The 26,091-nt window shown below is 35.1% G+C and overlaps 1 protein-coding gene across 6 annotated transcripts in view; it reads left to right on the top strand.

The window, feature by feature from the left end:
- RBBP8 (RB binding protein 8, endonuclease) overlaps nucleotides 1–26,091 on the top strand; it is a 104,362-nt gene that overhangs the window by 23,823 nt on the left and 54,448 nt on the right. For all 6 annotated transcript variants that reach the window (XM_057313199.1, XM_057313200.1, XM_026496081.4 and 3 more), the window contains 2 exons: nucleotides 12,342–12,384; nucleotides 21,494–21,589. In XM_057313199.1, the coding sequence (XP_057169182.1) occupies nucleotides 12,342–12,384; nucleotides 21,494–21,589 (139 nt within the window). The remainder of the gene's footprint in view (nucleotides 1–12,341; nucleotides 12,385–21,493; nucleotides 21,590–26,091) is intronic.

Below are 26,091 nucleotides of genomic sequence, written 5' to 3'. Positions count from 1 at the left end.
TTGTAGTATCAGAATCTTTTTCTTTTTTAAGACTTAATAATATTCCATTGTATATACTACATATTGTTTATCCATCCATTATTGGACATTTGAATTGCTTCTGTCTTTTGGCTATTGTGAATAATGTTGCTCTCAACATGCATGTACAAGTAGTCTCTTCAAGACCCTGCTTTCAACTCTTTTGGGTATCTACCTAGAAGTGGGATTGCTGAATTATATGGAATTATATTTTTAATTTTATATTACCATACTTGGGTACCTGGGTGGCTCAGTCAGTTAAGCATCTGCCTTCGCCTCAGGTCATGATCCCAGGGTCCTGGGATCGAGTCTCACATGGGGCTTCTTGCTCAGCAGGGAATCTGCTTTTCCCTCTACCCTTCCCCCCTGTTCATGATCTCTCTCTCACTCTCTCTCTCTCTCAAAAAAAATAAATAAAATCTTTAAAAAACTAAAAATAAATAAATTACCATACTCTTTTCTATAGCAGCATTTTACATTCCCACCAGCAATGCATGAGGATTATAATTTCTCCACATTCTCACTAATACTTGTTATTTTCTATTTTTCTCTCTTTCTTTCTTTCTTTTTTTTTTTGATAGTAATATCCATCCTAGTGGATGTAAGGTGATACTGTGATTTTGATTCGCACTTACCCAGTGATTAGTGATGTTGAACGTTTTTTTGTGTGCTTATTGACCATTTGTGTATCATTGGGAGAATGTCTGTCTCTTCAAGTCCTTTTGCCTATGTTTTAATCAGGTTTGTTTTTTGTTATTGAGTTGTAGAAGTTCTTTATATTGTCTGGATATTAATCTTTTTTTTAAAAGATGTATTTATTTATTTATTTATTTATTTGAGAGAGAAAAAGAGAATGCACCAAGGGGTGGGACTGAGGGAGAGGAAGAGAAAGAATCTCAAGCAGACTCCCCATTGAACGCAGAACAAGATGTGGGGCTCAGTCTCAGGACGCTGAGATCATGACCTGAGCTGAAATCAAGAATTGGACACTCAACCAACTGAACCACCAGTGCCCATGGATATTAATCTTTTATCCGATACATAATTTGCAAATATTTCCTCCCATTCTGTGGGTTGCTTTTTCATTCTGTTTATGTGTGCCCTTTGATGCGCAGAACTTTTTAATTTTGATATAGTCCAGTTTATCTATTTTTTTCCTTTGTTGCCTATACTTTTGGTGTCTTATCCAAGAAATCATTGCCAAATCCAAGAAATCATTGCCAAATCCATTTTCTTCTAAGAATTGTATAGTTTTAGCTCTTATGTTTACATCTTTCATCCATTTTAGTTATATTTTATATATAAAGGGTCAAACTTCATTCCTTTACATGTAGATATCCAGTATTCCCAGCACCTTTGTTGGAAAGACAGTTTCCCCATTGAATGGTCCTGGCACCATGGTCAAAAATCATTTGATCATATTGGACTCTCTGTTCTATTCCATTGGCCTCCACATCTGTCTTTATGTCAGTACTACACTGTTTTGATTACTGTTTAACTTTTAGTAAGTTTTGAAATCAGGAAGTATGTGATCTCCAGTTTTGTTCTTTTTCAAGATCGTTTTGGCTGTTTGGAGTCCCTTGAGATTCCATATGGATTTAGGACAGATTTTTTATTTCTGCAAAAATCCTCACTAGGATTTTAATAGAGATTGAATTGAATCTATAGATATTTTTGAGTAGTCTTTTTGACATCTTAACAGTATTAAGTTTTCCAATCCATGTCTTTCTATTCATTTATGTCTTCTTTAATTACTTTAAGGAATATTTTATAGTTTTCTTTGTACAAATCTTTTATCTCCTTGGTTAAGTCTCTTTGTAAGTATTTTATTCTTTTTGATGCTGCTGTAAATGGAATTGTTTTCTTCATTTTCTTTTTTTAAACTTTGTTATTATTTTTTTTTTTTTTAGTAATCCCTACACCCAACCTGGGGCTCGAACTCATGACCCTGACATCAAGAGTCACATGCTCTTCTGACTGAGCCAGCCAGGCACCCCTCATTTCCTTTTCTAATTGTTGTTAGCTTACAAAAACACTACTGATTTCTGCATATTGATTTTGTATCCTCTAACTTTGCTGAAATTCTTTATTGTAGTTTTTTTAATTCCTAGCTGAAGTAAACATTAGAAGCTCTTTAATTGTTTTTATTATGAAAGGTTGGAGTTCAAGTAACTCTACTATACATGTATCCCTTACTGCTCTATTGGGCTCATTCTTTGATAGGTTATTCTGTTTGATTAAAGCCTGCTTTCAGCATATAGGATTGCTGATGCAGTTAGGCTGTAATTTCATTTAGAAATCCAGGTATCAATTTACGTGTTTTATCTATTGATTTTTTTTTTTAAACTTAAGCTTTTTCCTAAAAACGTTAAAACACAAAGTAAAAAAGTTACGCCCCCAACACAAACTGGTAGCCACTTTTATAATTTTTTTTTAAGATTTTATTTATTTATTAGAGAGAGCATGAGGAGGAGGGAAGGGGCGGGAGAGGGAGAATCAGACTCCCTGCTGAGCAGGGAGTCCACCTAGGAGCTTGATCCCAGGACCCTGGGATCATGACCTGAGCCGAAGGCAGACACTTACTGGCTGAGCCACCCAGGCACCCCTTTATAATCTTTCGTGTTTGTGTACTCTTACGTTCTTTTCTAATTTAAAGTTTAAGTCTTTTGTTCCGTTTTGTTTAGGAAATATTACATATATTACAAAAGTAAAGAAAATTGTGTAACGAATTCCTGTATACTTATCACTCAGCTTGAATTATCATCAGTAAATGGCCAGTCTTATTTTACCTGTATTCCATGTACTTCTCTATTCCTCTTTCAGTTATTTTGGAGTCTCTGACGTAATTCGTTTATAAGTACTTTAGTATGTATTTCCAGTAAGCTTTTTTTTTTTTTTTAATGATTTTTTATTATATTATGTTAGTCACCATACAGTACATCCCCGGTTTCCGATGTAAGGCTCGATGATTCATTAGTTGTGTATAACACCCAGTGCACCATGCAATACGTGCCCTCCTTACTACCCATCACCGGTCTATCCCATTCCCCCCCCTCCCCTCTGAGGCCCTCAGTTTGTCTCTCATAGTCCATAGTCTCTCATGTTTCATTCCCCCTTCTTTTTTTTTTTTTTTTTTTAATATTTTATTTATTTTTGTGACAGAGAGACAGCCAGCGAGAGAGGGAACACAGCAGGGGAGTGGGAGAGGAAGAAGCAGGCTCCCAGCAGAGGAGCCCGATGTGGGACTCGATCCCGGAACGCCGGGATCACGCCCTGAGCCGAAGGCAGACGCTTAACGACTGCGCTACCCAGGCGCCCCTTCATTCCCCCTTCTGATTACCCCCCCTTTCTTTATCCCTTTCTTCCCCTACCGATCATCCTAGTTCTTATGTTCCATAGATGAGAGAAATCATATGATAGTTGTCTTTCTCTGCTTGACTTATTTCACTTAGCATTATCTCCTCCAGTGCCGTCCATGTTGTAGCAAATGTTGAGAACTCGTTCTTTCTGATAGCTGAGTAATATTCCATTGTATATATGGACCACAACTTCTTAATCCAGTCATCTGTTGAAGGGCATCTCGGCTCCTTCCACGATTTAGCTATTGTGGACATTGCTGCTATGAACATTGGGGTGCATATGGCCCTTCTCTTCACTACGTCTGTATCTTTGGGGTAAACACCCAGTAGTGCAATGGCTGGGTCATAGGGTAGCTCAATTTTTAACTTTTTAAGGGACCTCCACACTGTTTTTCAGAGTGGCTGTACCAACTTGCATTCCCACCAACAGTGTAGGAGGGATCCCCTTTCTCCACATCCTCTCCAACAATTGTTGTTTCTTGCCTTGTCTATTTTTGCCATTCTAACTGGTGTAAGGTGGTATCTCAGTGTGGTTTTGATTTGAATTTCCTTGATGGCTAATGATTTTGAACATTTTTTCATGTGTCTGTTAGCCATTTGTATGTCTTCATTGGAAAAGTGTCTGTTCATATCTTCTGCCCATTTTTTGATTTGTTTATTTGTTTCTCGTGTATTGAGTTTGAGAAGTTCTTTGTAGATCTTGGATACCAGTCCTTTATCTGTACTGTCATTTGCAAATCTATTCTCCCATTCCGTGGGCTGCCTCTTAGTTTTTCTGACTGTTTCCTTGGCTGTGCAGAAACTTTTAATCTTGATGAAGTCCCATAAATTCATTTTATCTTTTGTTTCTCTTGCCTTTGGGGATGTATCATGAAAAAGGTTGCTTTGGCGGATGTCGTAGAGGTTGCTGCCTATGTTCTCCGCTAGAATTTTGATGGATTCCTGTCTCACATCGAGGTCTTTCATCCATTTGGAGTTTATTTTTGTGTATGGTGTGAGATAGTGGTCAAGTTTCATTCTTTTGCATGTAGCTGTCCAATTTTCCCAGCACCATTTATTGAAGAGACTGTCTTTTTCCCACCGGATGTTTTTTCCTGCTTTATCAAATATTAGTTGCCCCAGTAAGCCTTTTTTAACCAAATAAATCCGTTATAACACTAACAAAACAAGTTATTAACATCTAATACCTATTATATGATAGAGTTCAAATTTCCACAATTATCTAAAATGTCTTTATAGTTAGTTGATTGTTCAAGTCTTTATCTAAAAGACATCTCTGTTTGATTACTATATATGTCAATTTTTTAATATAGTTTTAGTTTGTATTTCTCTTATGAGATTAAGCATCCTTGCTTATGTTTAAGGGTAATTTATATTTCTTTTTTATGAACTATTACATACCTTATTGAATGTATTTTCTAGGATTGTTGTCTTTTCTCCTCAATTTCTGGGAACTGTTTAGTTGACTAAGGCAGATTAGTTCATTTCAAATATTTGAAAAACTGGAAATTCAAATTTGTTGTTAGTGATAAAGATCTAATTTTAAAGTGAGCTATGCTCGTGGTCATATAGCCAAGAATAAATATGAATATTTTACATTAATTCTGCTCTTCATTGGACTATACTGTTTTCCCCCAGAAAATCTAGCTTAAGACATTGGGGAGCGGGGCGCCTGGGTGGCGCAGTGGTTAAGCGTCTGCCTTCGGCCCAGGGCGTGATCCCAGCGTTATGGGATCGAGCCCCACGTCAGGCTCCTCTGCTATGAGCCTGCTTCTTCCTCTCCCACTCCCCCTGCTTGTGTTCCCTCTCTCGTTGGCTGTCTCTATCTCTGTCGAATAAATGAATAAAATCTTTAAAAAAAATAATCTTCTATAGGCACTACTTTTAAAACTGGGAAGGAATAAACAAAGCCTTCCAATTTCTGTTGAAGAGCAGCAGTATCCTCTTTTTGGTTTATCATACTGTGGTAAAGGTTAACCAATAAGAACAGCTTCAAGTTTATTCTAGGAGCGTCACTGCTGTGTATTTTAAAACTTCTTTTTGACCTGGAAGTGAAGCTAATACAATATTTTGAAATAATTTAAATAGGACCAGACATCCTTGAGTTGCTAGATAGAGAATTGGCATTTTTGATAGAGAATTAGCATTCTGCCACCTTCAAGCATAAAGTTAAGTTCTTTATCCTTCAAATAATTACTTTCTTTTGTTTTATAACTGGTTTGAAGAAGATCATTAAGTTTTTATTAGGCAGAGTCCCTATGTTACTCATCTTTACATCCCTGTAGGTAAAAGTGCTTGGCACATAATAAAAAATTAATAAATGGTATCTGAATAAATTGTATAGTTTATAGCTTAGTCAATGGAATATTTTCTTGAATATCAGTATTTTAAATCCCATAATATATGAAAATATCAACATTTTATATCTGTTTAAAATCCTGAAATACTTTACTATCCATTTACTTCAAAATTTCTGTTTTTAGATAATACATAGAAAGTTGGGAGAGGAAAAATAAATCATCATTCTACAAGAACATCTGTACTTTTTTGTTCATTCTTTCATAGTTTTAAAAGAAATGTGTGTAGCTTGTTGTATTGTTGTGATCACAATGTACATAGTGTTTTATACCTGGTGTATTTTTGTTATTTCGTTATTTAAACTGTGCTTGTTCTTCCATGTTGTACATAATCATCATTTTAGAATTTTTGTATACGCCCATATAAAATTGGGCCAGTTTTATTTTTAGGCGTTTAATTTAACCAGAGATAAAATATTTGGCAGATTTCTTCTTCATGTTCCTCAGTGTCTCAGGGTCTTCAGGAGACCCCTATTTTATGATGAGGAAGAGCCAAGAAAATAAATAATACACTTTTTAATAAGAAACAACATGCCGTATTCATCAGATTATAGAACATATAAAACTCACAAATATTACATGGCGGATGATTCTTTTAAATTGTGTACTCATAGCTGTGCTCTAATACTCATCACACTCCCAGGAAAATGCGTTAGTTTGTATATACTGAAAATGTTAAGAGAGGAATACAGCAGTTTTTAGTATATTAGGTAACATCCATGTGCTTTATGAATAGTAGGTATTAGATGTATATGTGAACTGATGAGAAAAGATAATTTCTGGCATATTATAATACTAGATTGATCAGCGTACTTTTTCCAATTTCAAAATTATTTATGGATTCTTAAAGGTATCAAATGAATGAGCACTATTTTAAAAAAACTAGTATGTTATTTTAAAACGTTTGGATTCAGACAAGGCAAATTTGCTGGAAGCAGACTTTTTAAAGCATAGTTCTTTGTCAATGTATTCCACATAGTTCCATATAAAATTAGATTGTCCAACTGTGATAACATCAAAGACGTGCCTGAAGGGTATTTAATTTTTTTTTTAAGTGGGGGATCCACTTGGAGAAACCAGTATAAGAGGCTATTTAAAAGACATCAAACATGGACTTGTCTGGACTTTGCAGGTTTTGAAGTATATATAGGAATCAAAATTGACTCATTACTTTTAAACCTTTGTGTCAGTTTTAAAAAAGAGGGAGAGAAAATAAATGTTTTGAATGGTGGAACTTGAAATATATAATTTTTACTTGGATATCCAAGGAAGTCTACCCACCCATAGAAACTTACATGCATCTGAATACCCCCACTGTATCTTGAGATTTTTTTTTCCTTTTTGACCAAAACATGATAAAATGATAGCTAAAACATGCCATATACAAGATAGTTTGTACACTGATCACAAGAATTATATTAAGCTACATGCATTTCTTTTAACACTGAGCGTGAATAAATAAGCAACTTCTGTTGAACAGTAATATGCAAATGAGACCATTTTTGTTAGAAAATTCTGGAGACATTTGTGACTGAGTTTTTATATCTTTTATCTTTAAGCTAATTGTATCCTTTCATGATTGTTCACTTTAGCGTCTTACGTTCCTTTTGTGACAAATGCTGCTAGTATCGGCATCGAAAACAAATTGTTACTGATAATTTGTTAGAGCGTGTTTTATGTTTTAATAGAAATTTCAGAATTCTTTAAATTTCAAAAGTTGAATAAAGTATCCATTTGAGTACAATATCTTTTTTTTCCTTTTTAAATCTCTTTCAGTATCATGTTTATTACTTAAAAGCACAGGCAATAAAATAGAATTTAGGATGTTTATTTTTCAGAATGCCACCATTTTATTTTTTTTATTTTTATTAATTTTTTAAAGATTTTTATTTTTAAATAATCTCTATACCCAACATGGAACTTGAACTCACAAACCTGAGATCAAGAGTTGCATACTATTCCAACTGAGCCAGCCAGGCACCTCAGAATGCCACCATTTTAATAAGTGGTCTTTTATTCATGCCAGGTTCTACCATCAGCATCTCATCTAATAATGTTTTGATAAATGTGGTAATCAGTTTCTAAGAAAACGAGGTTGATTTTTCAGGACAAAATTAGAACTCCTTTGAAGAAATAGGAAACTATAGGGGTGCCTGACCAGCTCAGTCAGAAGAGCATGCAACTCTTAATCTCAGGGTCGTGAGTTTGAGCCCCACATTGGTTATAGAGATTACTAAAAAAAAGATAATTAATTAAAGAAAAAGAAGTAGGAAACTCTAGAGGTTCCAGTACAACAGGATAAATGCTTCTTGATTCAGTTTTGGACTATTTCATGTATTTCCTCAGATGTTTCATGAAAAATTCCTAAGATAACATTCATATTAAGACTATGTAGGTTAACAATGAAAGGAATTGCATGTAATTTTGGTCCATAACATTGGTGACATACACATTAAGAATACTACCAGCAACTCTCACATCTATTATTTTTTCCATTTGTATTAACATCTGTAAGTTCAGCTGAGTCCACAAAAAGTAATTTATCCATTTTTTAAAAAGATTTTATTTATTTGAGAGAGCATGAGCAGGGGGAGGGGCAGAGGGAGAGGGAGAAGCAGGCTCCCTTCTGAGCAGGTAGCCCAACATGGGCTCCATCCCAGGACCCGGGGATCATGACCTGACCCGAAGGCAGACACTAAACCGACTGATCCACCCAGGCGCCCTGTAATTTATCCATTTTGAGATAATTAAATCTCAAGAGCAAACTAAGCATCTTACAAAGTCAAGAGTTGTCACTTCGGTCTTGAAATAATTTATTAGGCCCTTGCAGAAATACTAGTGGTAATATTTTGGTAGAAATTAAATTACTTGAGGGATGCCTGAGTGACACATTCAGTTGAGTGTCTGCCTTTGGCTCAGGTCATGATCCTAGGGTCCTGGAATCAAGTCCCACCTCGGGCACCTTGCTCCGTGGGGAGACTGCTTCTTCCTCTGCCTGCTGCTCCCCCTGTTTGTGCTCTCTCTCTCCAAATAAATAAATAAATAAAATCTTTAAAATAAAAAAAAGAAATTAAATTACTTGAGCTATATACATAAAGCCACTATTTGTCAAGAAAGGTGTTACTAGGCTTATTCAAAACCATAAGTAACCTGTTTTAAAGTGACAGTATGTACACTATATATATGGGTTGTTCTGGGTAGAGAACTAAAATAAGTAAAAAAATTAACAGTGATTTTTATTTTGTTTATAATGAATTCTTGCCTCATTTCTTAATTCTTATTTAAATTCATTTCATGTATTATAACTACACATATGTGCTCTTAATTGTTTCTTTCCTCCAATGTTCATATGTTAGCCAGTGTAGGGTTAATTTGTAGTACAGCGCTTAGTCTTGTGAATGCTATTTCCTCAATAGGTATCTCAGGTTGCCAGTGTTACAATCCCAAATACTTTGCTGAACAGACTACCTGTTCATACAGGAGCTGCATTGTTGTATAGCCTCATTCCTTCCGATGGGTGTGGAGCAGGATTAAAGCACACTTTATAGGGGTTCTAATTGTAGATGCCTAATTGACTTGATGAATAGCAAATGCTAAAATTTAAACACACACACATACGCATACACACATAAACCTGTTTCAGGGCTGATCTGCGTGACAGAACAGATGCCTCACAGGTGTTGAATGCTTACAAGATAAAAGAGTACTCTTTCCATATTTCCCAAGAATTTTCTTTTGATGTTTATATGGATTTTCTATCTCATTGTTTCTTTTCCTAAAATGGTCATGGCAAGAATCCATTTCATGTTCAGCTGCACTGAGTTTTAGAAGTCAGCCAAAATTAAAAGTAAAAAGAACTATCAATAAGTAAATTTGCACACACTCTGGGAAGAAAAGAAGAGTGAAAAACTAATGACTTTGGTCTTTGGCCTAGTCAGGTCATAAATTCTTTTCTTAATTCTTCAAGAATGATCCGATGCTTTACTAAGTACCTTCAAGTTCTCATGAGTCTGTCATTACCTGAATTTGACAGATGGAAAAGATTTAAAAAATAAAAGATCATACCAGTTTTCATTCTTAACATTAAAAGAAAATATTTTCCTTTATTATGTTTTATATTTTAACAGTTGTCCAACTCTTAGGGCAGATCTTTTTCTATAAATTTTTTTAGCTTTTTATTTTGAGCTTAGGTTTACATGAAGTTGTAAGAAATAATACAAAGAACCGTCATATACTCTTTACCCAGTTTCCCACAATGGTAGCATCTTTTATAGTTGTGGTACCATACCACAACCAAGAAATGGACAGTGATACAATTTATCAACCTTTTCAGATTCCTCTCATTTTATATGCACTCACTTGTATGTGTGTGTGCATGGTGTTTTCTATGCAGTTTAATCATATAGATTCCTGTGACTACCACCAAAGATCCTTCATACCACTTTTTAAGTTCCTGACCCCTTTTTCCCACCCCAACCCCTCCAATTTGTGGCTACCCATAATCTGTTCTTTATCTCTATAACTTTTTCCTTTCAAAAATGTTGTGTAAGTAGAATCACATAGTAGGAGGTACTCTTTGAGATCGGCTTTTTTTCAGTCAGTATAATTTCCTTGGAAACCATCCAAGTTGTTGCACATATCAATAGTTCATTCTTTTTTATTATTGAATAGTGCATGTGCTATGAGTATGCAACAGGTTTTTTTCCTTTCAACAGTTCACATGTTGAAGAATATTTGGGTTGTTTCTAGTTTTTGGCTATTATGAATAAAGCTGCTGTGAACATTTGATTATAACTTTGCACTATTCATAATACTTGCTTATTCAAATTGTAGGCTGTAAAAATAAGGGTAAAATTATATCATGTCAGTTGGACATTTCCTAGAGGTGAAACTTGAGAAATAGGGCCAAAGTCTAATGCAAAAAAATCATCCACGGCCTTTACTTTTCTATAATATCTGGATTTCCTGGCAGCGTATCATTACTACCTGGTGTAACAGAAGAAGTGACTTTCCCTTCAGTATTTATATGACTTTTAACCTCATCCCTAGTCAGCACCATGGAGGGGGATTGATGGGGAAATGTATGTTTTTTAAAACTCTTATTTGGCTAAATTATGTTGTTCAAAACGTGTCCTAAATTAAACTGATAATGAAAAGTCCTGTTCTTAAAAATGACAAATTTATTAGTGTTTCTATATATATTGCATGGAAGGCTTTTCAAAATGTATAACTTAGTAGAATCCATAAACTACCAAAGGCAAATACTAAACCTTTGATTTTTCAAAACTTTGTCAATTAATACCTACTTATTGGGGAATAACCCTACCCCAAATAAGTTCTTGAATAGATATAGAACTTCAAAACTTGCTAAGCATTATTTTCTAAAGTAAATAAAATATCCACAATTGGGAAAATTGTAGAATAGTAAAAAGATTGATTTTGCAATCAGGGAAAGTAAACACGGAAACTTTTCCTCCCTTTATGATAACCATATTGCAGAAAACAGGTCATAGAGAAAATAGATAATCAAATGGTTAAGTGTTGCTAAATAGTTTTTTTTACTTAATGATTTTAATAACTGTATTATTCTATCAAGTGTTTATATCATATTTTACTTAAACATATCCCTATTTTAAGTAGTTTATATTGCTATAAATTGTTCAGTATTCTTTGTGGCTAAGAGTTTTCTCTATGGTTTGGATTATATTCTTGGGTTAAAATCCGAGAAATGAGATCTTGATGAAAGAGTCCTATTACGTATTTCTAAATTGCTTTTCAAAAGAATTGCATCAATTTGTAATATCTCCAGCAAAGTATAGGAATATAGTTTTACAACACTTTTATCAGCATTGGGTATTAAGATCGTCATAATTTTGCTAAGTAATTGTTTTGGTTTGAATTTATAGTTAGTTGCTAGTAATGTTAGATAGATTTTCATATTTAATGACTGTTTTTCTCCTTTTGTTAATTATTGTTTCTGAAAATTAGAAACGTCACCCTGTTTCGTCCATATCCTTCTTTGCAGTTTCAGTGCCCTTCAAGCTGCTTTCTTCACTATAACTACCTGAATCCTGTAGGCAGTGGTCTTCTCCTAATTTTTGTGTCAGACTCAATTAAAATTAAAAATACATAAAACAGCTATCTTGAGTGTCCTTTGTTAAGTACTTTAGTGTAAGCAGTTTTGCTCCTCGTCCAGGACTTCCTGCCATAATCTATTTTAATCCCAGAAGACTTGAGCCTACATAAGCACGATTGCTGTTAGCAAATGCATAGGCTATGTCAGAACATAGACCTTCGTTTATAGTGAACCTCTAATTATATGCTTGCCCCTGCTATTATAAAGGAAGTAACTCACTTTAGGTGGAGAAAATTTTATTCTACTTAGCTGTCACAGACTAAAAGCAGTAATGTTGCAGATATACTTTTGTGACCTCAGGGTACAAGTAAGGGAAATACATTCTCCAAACTAATGGGACCTGGCTCATTATTCAGAGCCCAGAGTCGAGTGACTTAATAGTGTAGCATTAGACTAATAAACTCAGATCAGTTGCTTTAGAGATGGTAAATGTAATAGATAAAATACTGTGGGTTTTTTTTTCTTTTTCAGGTTTACAAGTAAAAGTAACCAAACTGAAAAAGGAACGAATTTTGTAAGTATTCATATATAACACTGATTTCTTATTTTTAAAGTAATTGATACTGATGTCCTATTTGACTTCAGTGTCTTGTTTATAAGAAATTGGCTTTACAGCGTGGACCTTGGATAGCTGACTGAGTTTTTCAGAATTCTGAGGTAAAAAGCCTAACTTAATTTTGAGTATATCCTTCGTTAATATTTGCTTGTATTTATATTTTAGTATAATTGTTATATGTGTACACATAAAATGGGTTCATATATATATATATATGACATATAGAATGTTTTTCCATCAAGTATTTATTAAGATGAGAACTGGTCTATACATTCATTTTCATCTGTTAAAGTTTTCTCAACTGTAATTAACACCTGGAATTTAAGATGCAGCAAGAGGAGAGCAGAATAATTCTGGGATTGCTGAACTGATATAAGAAATAGGAACAAATTGAGACCCCTTTATTTAACCAGTTTGAAATTACCAGAGGTTCCCCTGAATTGTTTTGGTTATTAAGCCTAGAATCAGATATGATTTTCTAAGATAGAAGCAGATTTTTATTCATGGTTCCTTAGGGCTTCCACATTCAGGAATCTGAAACAGATGACATCATAGAGTATTATTGCTCATTACAAAAATTACTATCATTGTGACTAATACTGCATTTACTTTATAGTAGATACATACCAATGGGCCTCAGTTACTTCATATTCCTAAAGCTTCCAAAGCTCTAACCAAAAGCTGGAGTTAACAGCCACCCATCAAAACATACCCAGTTATTTTTCTCCATTATAATCTGAAAATGAAAATTGGAAAGTTTTATTTCACACCTAGAAAATCATGTATAGGAAATAACAGATTCAGAAATATAAAATCATAAATTTTTAAAACGGGGTTTTTTTTGAAGAATGTTTTTATTCTATTTAATTAGTGACACTTTTAAATGCTTTGTATTATTGATAGCGTGCATATTCCTGCCTTACAGGTGTCATTTTAAATATCCTAACCAATTACTAATCCATTTCTCTGTTTCTTACGTTTAGTTCCCATAATTGAAAGATGTTTCTTACAGAGGAAATTAAGCCTTTTCTGAATAGTAAACTTAGGGTGTGTATCTTATTAGTTAGGATTTTGCAGAGTTCTCAAAGTATCTCCCCATGAGATACTTATTAATTACAAAGGGCAAAATTATAATATTACAGCATAGAAACCAGGCAGAATTCATCCCAATCAAACTACCAAAGTTAACTAGAAATCAGATATGTCAGTCTTATGTATCTCCTGATTTGCTGCACTAAGAAGAGCACAACATTACTTCTATAGTATTCTTGCCAAAAATGCATAGCCCATATTTTATCGTGGGGAAACATAGAAAAACCCAAGTTGAAGGACAGTCAGAATAACTGGCCAGTACTTTTCAGAGATGTCAAGATTGTGAAAGACAAAGAAAGATGGACAAACTGTCACAGATGGAAGGAGACATAACATTAAATGCAATGTAGGGTCCTAGAGTAGATCCTGGACCAGAAGAATGACATTAGAGGGACAATTGGAAAAATTGGAATAAGGTCTGTAGATTAGTTAATAGTATTGTATCAATGTTCATTTCTTGATGCTAACAGTTGTATTATGGTTATGCAGGATGTTAACATTTTGAGAAGTAGAGTGATATACAGGTACTCTGTTGCTATGTTTATAACTTGTTTATAATAAGTCTGAAATTATTTTAAGATAAAACATTAAAAAATGAAAAAAAATTTAACATTCATCCCCTGAATCTGGAGAGATCACCTTATCTTCAAGCAGCTGTTGGATATTGAAGCAATTCAGTATTCTTTTAGCAAGGAATGAGAAAGAAATGGCTGTTGGATAGGCGACCAAAAATGTCACTAGTTAGATTAGTCCTACTCCTACAGTTCAGAGAGTAGTTGCCATTGCAGCTCTTGAGGCATGATTTCCTTTTATGGCCAAATTACTTTTAGTTTCTGTGGGCAGTAGGGATTTCAAAAACTCTCCAGCCTTTTAGTGTACTTTAATTTGTATTGATGGTATCATCTTATGTTTATGTATGTCAGAATTATCTGCATAGTTGCAGAAGAAAACCCTGTGTAAATTCTTCCAATGATAAGAGTTATTCCAAAAACAAATATATTGAAATTGTGTCAGTTGGGTGAGGAAAACAGGATCATTTTCTTGGTTAAGAAGTAAAATTTCTCTTTTTTAATCCACTTGAAATCAAAAAGGTGAAAACATCTTTGTTTTACTTAGGAATAAATACACTTCTTTTCAATGATGAAAATATTTTGAGTCATTGGAGATTGAAAATTATGAAGTGTACTTCTTCTTTTGTTTTTATCTTCATTTTTATTTATAGCCCAGCTAGTGTTGGTTGCCCAAACATTGCTAATCAGAAGATAAGTACCATACCAAACTTATTCCCTCTGGCCTTTCTTTTTTTTCCAGAGAGAAAGAGAGAGAGTACATGAGTGCACGAGCAGCATAGGAGCAGGGGGCGGGGCAGAGGGAGAGCATCTTAAGCAGGTTGCACCTCAGGGTGGAGCCCAGCTCTGAGCTCGATCTCACCACTCTGAGATCATGACCTGAGCCAAAATCGAGTGAGACGCTTAACTGACTGAGCCACCCAGGCACCCCAGCTCTGCTTTTCTAATACCAAAAGTGTAATGTTTCAGAGTTGATTAGTAGTTAGACAATGAGTTCTTTATATTGTGCCTTGGTTCCATGTTGATTAATGATCTTGTTAATGCTCAATTAACAATTGATTAGAATGACATCCTTTAATGAAAATCTTACTCACTTTTAAGAAGCAGTTCTGAGGGGTACCTGGGTGGCTCAGCTGACTAAGTGTCTGCCTTCAGCTCAGGTCATGTCCCAGGGTCCTGGGATTGAGCCCACATCAAGCCCTGAGTCAGGCTCCCTGCTCAGTGGGCAGCCTGCCTCTCCCTCTCCCTCTGCTGCTCCCTCTGCTTGTGCTTTCTCTCTCTGTTAAAGAAATAAATAAAATCTTAAAAAGAATAAGCTGTACGGAAATGCAGAAATTACCATGTTTGCTATTTGATTATACATTTTAAGCTTCATTAACTACATGTTTTTAAAGGAATTTAGTTTTATTGAAATGGATTCTTCATGTGGCCTAGTGATTTTATTTTCTAAAATATTACTGTTTTAAATGGTAGACTTACAACTACAAAGTATTTCCTCTTACCTTGAATCAGAATCATTTCCCTGCAGTTGAATGACACATAATTAGAAGCAATCTAGATTTGCTTATCACAAATGTGCTTTTTTATTACAGACTTTTTACACAGAATGTATTTCTCTATACCTATAACCAATCAGGCACATGAAAAACTTCTTAAATTTGTAAATGACTGCCGAATTTTACTTTCTCAAAAATCATCTATAACACTTGAATTTTTTTTAAAGATTTTATTTATTTATTTGAGAGGGAGAGAGAGAACGAGCAAGGGGGAGAGGCAGAGGGAGAGGGAGAAGCAGACTCCCCACTGAGCAGGGAGCCAGATGCAGGGCTCCATCCCAGGACCCTGGGATCATGACCTGGGCCGAAGGCAGATGCTTAACTAACTGAGCCACCCAGGCGCCCCACACTTTTGAATTTTACAGAATGGAAACACACAGCTGGTTTTCCAGTAGCTGATAATAATGCCTTATTTCACTTGTAGTTTACAGAGTCATTTGATCCTCTTAGCAACCTTCTAATATATATTGTAACTGCTTTGTACCTGTGTACATCAGGTAGCTTGGGGTTATACATTTTGGAAGCACAGGTAAGTAACTGAATTCCCTTTGTTTTTATTGCCTATATTACCATAATCCCTTTATCACCATATATTTTACAGTATACAGTTAGGGTGTAAGAATAATCAGGATGTTTTGTTTCCGAATTGTTAGAATAGCTGTATTTGTAAGATGGGGATTCCCTGTCCTTAGGGAGTCCCACCTGGAAGAAGCAATTAGAAGAGGAATCAATAATTATACCATATTTTTCCATCACTTGGTTGTTCCAGACCTGTGTTTTGATCATAGTTGTCTCTACACATAGTTAATGCTTTTCTCTTACACAAATTCATTTATAAAATTAAACATGTAAAAATATTGACAACTGAATATTGTGAGATTGTTTTGAAAAGTTAAACTGGGTCCGCCTGATTGTTTTTACCTGCTTGTGAACATGGACTACATCTGTTTTTGCCAGTGTATATCCATTACTTACCTACTGACTGACTGTCTTAATGGTCAATTAGTGAATCTGATCATCCTATTTATTTGCCATTCTTTAAAGGAAAATAATAACTACTTTAATTTCCACTGAGGAAATATCTTATAACATTTACCATATTCGGCCATCCAGCTTTATAACAATCAAGATAATTCCCTTTTTAGGGGCGCCTGGGTAGCGCAGTCATTAAAGCGTCTGCCTTCGGCTCAGGGCGTGATCCTGGCGTACCGGGATCGAGTCCCACATCGGGCTCCTCTGCTGTGAGCCTGCTTCTTCCTCTCCCACTCCCCCTGCTGTGTTCCCTCTCTCTCTGGCTGTCTCTCTGTCACATAAATAAATAAAATCTTTAAAAAAAAAAAAAAAAAAAAAGATAATTCCCTTTTTAGCTACCAAGAAATTAAAAAATTCTGAAGTATAAACTACCCATCTACAAATAAACCCTTTTACATTATTATTATTTTTTTTTTTAGATTTTACTTATTCAAGAGAGTGAGAGAGAGAGCACTATCAGGGAAAAGGGGGAGAAGCAGGCTGCCTGATTAGCAGGGAGCCCGACCCAGGGCTCGATCCAAGGAGCCCAGGATCATGATCTGAGCTGAAGGTAGACACTGAACTGACTGAAGCACTCAGGCACCCCTTAAATTATTTTTTAAATTAAGAAATTTTAAAAATTACAAAGAAAAAAAATCCTGCAGTTGTTCAGGACTGTTTTCATACTTTCAATTCCATATAAAAAATAAAGTTTATGGAGAGTATAACTTGAACACATAATTTTCTCCATTGTCTTTATTCATAGTAGAATACATGTGCTCTACATGGAGGAGCGCTACGGTGCTCCTCTACCCCTCCAGTATATGACATTGATTTTAAAGTAATGAGAAGACTGGCGTATGTAGTATATGGGTTTGTTATCTATCATTTTACAGTTATTTCATATACAAGATTTATCCACTTTTACATGCCAGTTTTTATTTACATGCCATTTATTTAAAATGTTCACTTACCTCAGAAAGAAGGCTACCTACTAGGAAAATGATATGATCTTTAGTAAAATGCTGCCTATGGGATAGATACATTGAGCTTATCTTAGATAGGTGAGGTTGGTTTTTTGTTTTTTAAAGATTTTATTTGTTCATTTGAGAGAGAGAGAAAGAGAATGAGTAGAAGGGAGGGGTAGAGGGAGAGGTAGAAGAGACTCCCTATTCAGCAGAGAGCCCGATATGGGGCTTGATCCCAGGATCCCGGGATCATGACCTGAGCCGAAGGCAGATGCTTAACTGACTGAGCCACCCAGGCACCTGAGGTTGGTTATTTGTATAGTAGTAACTAACTTCCTTTGGATGAGGTCCAGGGTAGACCTATCTTACAATATATTCCACTCTTAATTTTTTTGAAAGTGCATGACTTGTTTTTGTACCATTTAGAATTCATCAATTTGCTTTCTTAAGGAATTTGTTAAATTATTCCTGTAATTAGTAGAACTCCATTATGTTTAGCACTGAGTTGACGTGAATATTTTATTAAGTAATTGAGGTGAATTTTAATTTGAACTTAGGCCATCAGTCTATTTTGTTTTATTTTTTTATTTTTTTAAGATTTTATTTATTTATTTGACAGAGAGAGAGACAGCTAGTGAGAGAGGGAACACAAGCAGGAGGAGTGGGAGAGGAAGAAGCAGGCTCCCAGTGGAGGAGCCTGATATGGGGCTCGATCCCAGAACGCCGGGATCACGCCCTGAGCTGAAGGCAGACGCTTAACAACTGAGCCACTCAGGCGCCCCTCTGTTTGGTTTTAAAACAAATTCTATTATGTTCTGTATCATTCTAAATAGACAGGAATAGAATATGTAGATGTAGGAAAATCAGACATCACATTACTATTACAAAGTTTTCTCTTTCATTCATAATTTAAGAAAAAAACATTTTGCTATGAACTTTTCATTCCTTAAGAAAGAGTGTGTGTGTGTAATTCTTCAATATAGGATGTGGAGTGTAATATTTAGTTGTTATATTTTTGTGATATAGATTATTTAGATTAAATAATAAATTCAAATGGATACTGGCAGCTAGCAATCTGTTAACTTAAAAAATGCGTTCAATTTTCCCCCAAATTTAGACAAGTTCTTAATTTGGTTATATTCGTTTGCAAAGTAGGATCAATAAAAGATTGGTACTACTTCTGAATTAAATACATGTTCTAGAAGTATTAGACAATCTTTTTTAATTAAGTGAGAAACATCCAAATTAATGAGTTTCAGCTATCACTGTGTTATTTCCAAAATTTCAGATACCTACATATGCTACCAGAACTATATGCAGTAGGCTTATTGAACAGACACTTTTATATGAACAGACACTTTTCCAATGATGACATACAAATGGCTAACAGACACATGAAAAAATGTTCAAAATCATTAGCCATCAGGGAAATTCAAATCAAAACCACACTGAGATACCACCTTACACCAGTTAGAATGGCAAAAATAGACAAGGCAAGAAGCAACAATTGTTGGAGAGGATGTGGAGAAAGGGGATCCCTTCTACATTGTTGGTGGGAATGCAAGTTAGTACAGCCACTCTGGAAAACAGTGTGGAGGTCCCTTAAAAAGTTAAAAATTGGGGGCGCCTGGGTGGCACAGCGGTTAAGCATCTGCCTTTGGCTCAGGGCATGATCCCGGCGTTACGGGATCAAGCCCCACATCAGGCTCCTCCGCTATGAGCCTGCTTCTTCCTCTCCCACTCCCCCTGCTTGTGTTCTCTCTCTCACTGGCTGTCTCTATCTCTGTCGAATAAATAAAATCTTTAATAAAAAAAAAAAGTTAAAAATTGAGCTACCCTATGATCCAGCCATTGCACTACTGGGTGTTTACCCCAAAGATACAGACGTAGTGAAGAGAAGGGCCATATGCACCCCAATGTTCATAGCAGCAATGTCCACAATAGCTAAATCGTGGAAGGAGCCGAGATGCCCTTCAACAGATGACTGGATTAAGAAGTTGTGGTCCAGGGGGCGCCTGGGTGGCACAGTGGTTAAGCGTCTGCCTTCGGCTCAGGGCGTGATCCCGGCGTTCTGGGATCGAGCCCCACATCAGGCTCCTCCGTTATGAGCCTGCTTCTTCCTCTCCCACTCACCCTGCTTGTGTTCCCTCTCTCGCTGGCTGTCTCTATCTCTGTCAAATAAATAAATAAAATCTTTAAAAAAAAAAAAAAAAAAAAGAAGTTGTGGTCCATATATACAATGGAATATTACTCAGCTATCAGAAAGAACGAGTTCTCAACATTTGCAGCAACATGGACGGCACTGGAGGAGATAATGCTAAGTGAAATAAGTCAAGCAGAGAAAGACAATTATCATATGATTTTTCTAATCTATGGAACATAAGAACTAGGATGATCGGTAGGGGAAGAAAGGGATAAAGAAGGGGGGGTACTCAGAAGGGGGGAATGAAACATGAGAGACTATGGACTATGAGAAATAAACTGAGGGCCTCAGAGGGGAGGGGGGTGGGGGATTGGGATAGACCGGTGATGGGAAGTAAGGAGGGCACGTACTGCATGGTGCACTGGGTGTTATACACAACTAATGAAGCATCGAACCTTACATCGGAATCCGGGGATGTACTGTATGGTGATTAACACAATGTAATAAAAAATCATTTAAAAAAAAAAAGAACTATATGCAGTAGGCTTATTACTCTTAGATGTATTGATTTTTCATTTTTCATTCAATATCAATTTTTCAACCACTATGTACAAAGTTCCCTCTATATTGGGTATCTGACATTTTTACTTAGTTGTTTGACTCTCTTTTGCTGCCAGTGATATTACATTCTAGCCATTTTGACACAGTCATTTTGACATCCACTTTTTGTAGTGGACTAGTTTGTCATCATTTGATATTTTAGACCCTTGAGGGGGCTGGAGAAGATGTTTCAATCACAGTATTATCTTTTTTAGCTTCAAGACCATACAGAAAACCCTAAATTTCTAGTGGGTTTTCTTAGAATTAAATTGTATGCATACTTTATATAATAATGTGATTTTTAAAAATATAATGGAAGGATAGAATATGACACTACCTTGGAAAGTAATCAGGTAATCTACTAGAAGAAAATTTTAGGTGTCTTTGTTTTTTCTTGACTATGAACACTTAAATAGATCAACACTTAAATAGAACTTACTGAGTGCTTGTACTGTTCTTCATGCTATACGTACATTTGTGTTTAGTTCTTGCAAATGCCTTATTAGATAGATACTAATGTATTCACATTTTTTGAGGCACAAAAAGTTTTGATGACTTGCATTAAGTCACACAGCTGATAACTGAGAGCTGAGATTCAAACCTAGGTGTTAGGATATAGGGTTCATGTGCTTCCACTTCACTCTTAGCCCTGACTTAAAAGTAGTACCAAATAAGAAGTTTCGGCAATACAGAAATTAATAAGATAGAAAATATAAATCTCCCATAACTGGAATAGAGATGAGTGAAGGTATCTGTTACTTACATTAACAAATGTAGACAAAATAATAAAAAACAGTGTACATTTTAATAGTATTTTTGACAACATTGAGTCAATGATGGCATCAGAATCCACTCTTCTGTGTTCTAGCGTTGTATAATGAATGCCTGGTACTTAGGACAATACTTTCATAGTACATAAAAATGCTACAGAACAAATTCTAGTATGATTTGAATGATGGCTAACAAGATATTTAAACTTTACCTATGAAGCTATTTATTTTAATATGAGAAATACACGTTATGTAAGTGTGAGACCATGCTTTGGGGTTCTTATAGTAGATTTATCCTGTTATGATAATTATCCTATTAGGATTTTTTTTTTTTTAAACTTAACTTCTTGACTTTTAGAGACGCACAGAGACTAGAAGAATTCTTCACCAAAAATCAACAGCTGAGAGAACAACAGAAAGTCCTCCATGAAACCATTAAAGTTTTAGAAGACCGGTGAGTCTGGTTCTTGGATATTCTTTAGTAAGAGGTGATTTCCCCCCTTCATAGAACATTGGTTTTAATTTATAAACAGTTCTGGGACTAAAAGTGCCCTTTCCCAACCTGATGTCAACTTTGGATAAATACTTTATAAAATTAAGGATATACTCATGCAAGTTTGTTTTTTTATTAATTACAGCAGTCTCATCAATTTACCCTTTAAATAATGTTTCTTTATCTGATGTTTGATACAGGATGAGCTTAAGAGTAGCTCTAATTAATTAAAATTAATGTTCTAATTCTTTTGATGGTTTAATTCCATTTTTACATCTAAGTAGTTGGAAACTGCTTCACAATTCTATTTGTCTTCATATTTCTGCTTTTTTTCCCCCCTGTATATTTCTCTACTTGCAGGCAGTCTGGGGATTCTTCTTTCTGAATATTTCTAAGATAATGCCTATCACTTACTTTACTTCCACATACATATTTTATTTCTCACTCCTATGAGTTTAATACCCTACATTTAGAAAAAACTTCCAGGATTTGCTCTATTCCCCTGGCTGAACTGTAAGTGCTATTTAAGACCTTGAACCAACTATAACAAATAATGTTTCTTGCATTTACAGTTAATAATTTTCTTTTGTTGTTATTTTGTATATGTTACAGAAGGGCTAGTGGTTTGAGCCTGCCACTGTACCTTTAGTGGTAGAGTAATCTCTCCATCTGTGCAAACTGCAGCTGTATACGTGTCTTCCATCACTACTGTCCCAGAGGATGCACATTTACTGGAATAGGTAGCCTATTGTGGAATAAAGCTCCATAGGCTTTGGAATCATAGCCACGAATTTGAATTCCAAGCTTATACTGTGCCTTTAATTCAGATTCATAAATACTTTGAGTCCTTACTACGATCTAGGTGTTGCTGTTAGGTGCTGGGGATAATACTATCCCTAGGATGTCATGGAGCTGATATTTAATTTTCAAAGGTTTGGAGTAAGTCATACAAATAAGATGATTTCAGATTGTAAGTGTTATGAAGAAATAAAATTGAATGATGTAATTAAGTGACCACAGACATTGGGAAGTGAAGAAATGGGTGCCAGGGATGGCCTTTCTGAGGAGGTGCCATTTGAACTAAGACCTGAATGATACAGATTAAGAGCTAGTCACTTGAAGAACTGGAGATAAAAAGAGAAGAGACAAATGCAGAAGTTTTAGGTAGAAATAAGTTTTGAAATATTTGAAGAATAGGAAGTCTACTGTGATTCTAACTTAACCAGTAGGAGGATGAATGATAGGAGATAAGATTAGAGAGGTGGGAGTAGCCAGATTATGTAGGATCATAGGCAAAAAGTTTGGATTTTAATTGCAATGGGAAGAGATTAGAGGGTTTAAGCAGGGAAATTACAAAGGGATGTGAGCAGGTATTGACCTCATCTATTATATCCACGTGGAGATGTCAAGTAGATAGTTGTATATGTGAGTCTGAAACTATCTAGAGACATGAGAGCTAGAGAAAAGAATTTGAAGGTCATCATCTGCATATAAATGGCATTTAAAACCTAGAGACTAGGTAAGAGATCTAAGGACATCTTAAAGGGTATTGGAAGAGAATTGGAAGAGGTGTTAGGGCTGAATCCTTGGACATACAAATTAAGGTTTAATGAAGAATAAGTACCCAGCCAGCAAAAAAAAAAAAAAAAAATTGTGAAAGAAAAATTATTAGAGTGGAAGAAAAGCCAAGAATATATGACGTGACACTATACCTTCTCCACAGGGCTACTTTGAAGATTAAATGAGATTAATACTAGTTAAAGTACATAATAGCAATTTTTAAAAACTTACAGTATCCCTCCTAATTAGTGACTCTGATGCCAGCCACTTGCACTCCAGCTATACTGTGTCATAGGCAGATCTAGTCTCTCTCCAGCTGAGGTATCAGGAAGCTAGAAAGTAATTTGTCCCCCTTACTCTTCCCCAGTCCAGGTCAAAAAGGAAGTCATCAGCTACTGTTAGTGTGGTGTGAGACATTTCCTCGTTTTCTCCGGGTATGTAGTGGAGCATTTGGGAGGAATGGTGGAGAGCACATCTCTCAGGCCTTAACTCTCCAGCAATTGCTATGTATTGAGGGCTCACTTTGTACCCAGATACCTAACACCTAATCTTCACGCTAATGCTGTAGGTAGATGGTAAAACCATTTTACATGTGAGGAAACTGAGCTGGCAAAGATTTAAGAAACTGTCCTTAGATCCCAGTTAATGGATAATTAGGTTAACTTTTGACCTTACAAATCCCCCAGTTTCTGTTTTCCTGAAGCCTTGTCTGTATGTTCTCTTAATTTTGTAAATGTTATATAAATGACTGATCATCTCAAAGTATTTGTACTTGACCTAAAGTTACCGAAACAGATACTCTGAAATATTAACTCCCCAGCATTGTCCATTTTCTAGTCTTTTTTGGGAAATTTTGTTTTTTGTTACTTCTCTTTTAAATTGCTACTATGTTCTGCCTTTAAATGTCTAAGCAGATAATATTGGGTAAAGTTCTGCCTTATTTAAAATTTCATTTTAGTTTTATGTTTAATGAGAATGATATCTAGAGCAAGCTTTAAATATCTATAAGAATTAATGTTTTGCTAAGACCTTTAAAAGGCAAAATGTGTTTTGTTAAAATTTCTAAATAGTAATTCTGAAACTTGCTGCTTACTCTTCATAGGATAAAGCAATTTTTATTTTTATGCTAACGTTGTGAAAACATTGTGAGATGTTTAGATGAGAGGAATTACTCAGTAGAGGTAAATTAGATAATAAAAAGTTATAATTTTATGTGGCTGCTTTATGTTCTACTACTGCTATTATTGTAACAGACTTTCCTTAAAGGAAACAAAGTATTTCACTAAATCTAAGAAATAGTCACTGTGTGGAGAAATAGATGGAATGCATTAAAAAAAAATCTGAATAAAGCAGTGATTGTCTAATAGATTTTAATATTTTTAAAAGCATTTTTGGCAGTCATGGGAAACTCATATTTCATCTGTCATTGAAAGGGAAAATTTGTACTCATAATCAGAGGATTTATGGTGCAACTACTTTCAAATACTAGACTAAATGTCCTCTTTTTGTCTTACTCATGGGTTTGAATTTAAATATATTCTTTAGGAGACCCTCTCTGACTTTGTAGACTGGGTTTAGTTCTACTGGGCACTTTCATAGTACCGCGTATTTCCACTGTCATGGTATGAATCATACTTTGCCGTAATTACTTTTTTATTGCCTCTCTTTTTCTAATACACTGTAAACGCTAAAAGAAAAGACATTATCTTGGCCACTGTTGTATTTCAGCACATACAGTACTCATTGTAGGTGTTCAGTAAACCCTTTTGAATGAAAATAAATTTGAGGAAATCTTTTTGGGGTATAGCAAACAATTGATCATACTTGTTAATCTGGTGAGTTTTCCAATTGCAAAATGAAAGGTTTTACTTCTTCATCCCTATGAACAAACTGTCATATAACTCACAATGTGTGTTGCTTTCTGATCTTACAAGTAGAATTACTCTTCTTTTCCTGTTACCTGTATATAGCGACTGAAATTGCATTCATTCTCCTGTGAAATTGAGGCTGTTTCTTTCTTCGATAGCTTCAGTGGAAAATAGGCAAGAGGAAAGCAGTGGAACCTTGCTGATGGAAATAGGAGCTAGCATATTATCTCACATCCACTTAAATTTAAACTAGGATCTGGAAGCAATCGAGAGTTGACTCTTTTCCACAGGTATTGTTATCAAGAATGGCAGTTAACTGGAGAAAACTGGAAGTAATAAGCTGGGGAATATTGTTTTATTTTGTAACTGTCTATATCAGTGGTATTTTTGAACTCGGAAACTAGGGATTCCAAGGGATTGTTTTTGATGATATGTCATGACATTTTAATTTATTAGATTTCATTTCTTAGAAACAATAGTGTTCAGTTTTTTGTGACAAATTGACTAGCAGAATGACATTTAAATAATTCATCGGAATTGTTCAGTGCCACTTACTCCTTCAGTGTTTTACAATGACTTTTCTTTTTCTGTTTATTTTAATTTTTATTTATTTTTTAAGTAAGCTCTACGCCCAATGTGGGGCTTGAACTCACAACGCTGAGATCAAGAGTCACGTGCTCTACTGACTGAGCCAGCCAGGCACCCCTTCAATGACTTTACAATGTCGTGTTCTCTTCGGCCTTTATGGCTTAATAATTCCTTGTATAAATTATTTACCACAGTCGGGTCAACTATTTGAATGTTTATTACATGGACCCTAAGCTATTAATTGGAGCAAATCTTAAAAGAGAAATGTAAATATGAAATGTCAGGTACTTTAAGCAAATAGTTAAAATTGAGTTGCCTCTTGTAACAGTTTAATAGTGTCTTGGTTTTGGAATAGTTTATTTCCTTTGGAATTTTAAAGGCATAAATACACTTTACTTTTAGCTTTAGAAATGCTTGAGCATCTGAAAACATATGTATTATAGCAGA

This window comes from Ursus arctos, unplaced genomic scaffold (assembly GCF_023065955.2).
Source record: "Ursus arctos isolate Adak ecotype North America unplaced genomic scaffold, UrsArc2.0 scaffold_17, whole genome shotgun sequence".
Taxonomy (NCBI): domain Eukaryota; kingdom Metazoa; phylum Chordata; class Mammalia; order Carnivora; family Ursidae; genus Ursus; species Ursus arctos.
Note: the sequence above shows the minus strand (reverse complement) of the source record. Positions and strands in the feature narration are given on the sequence as shown.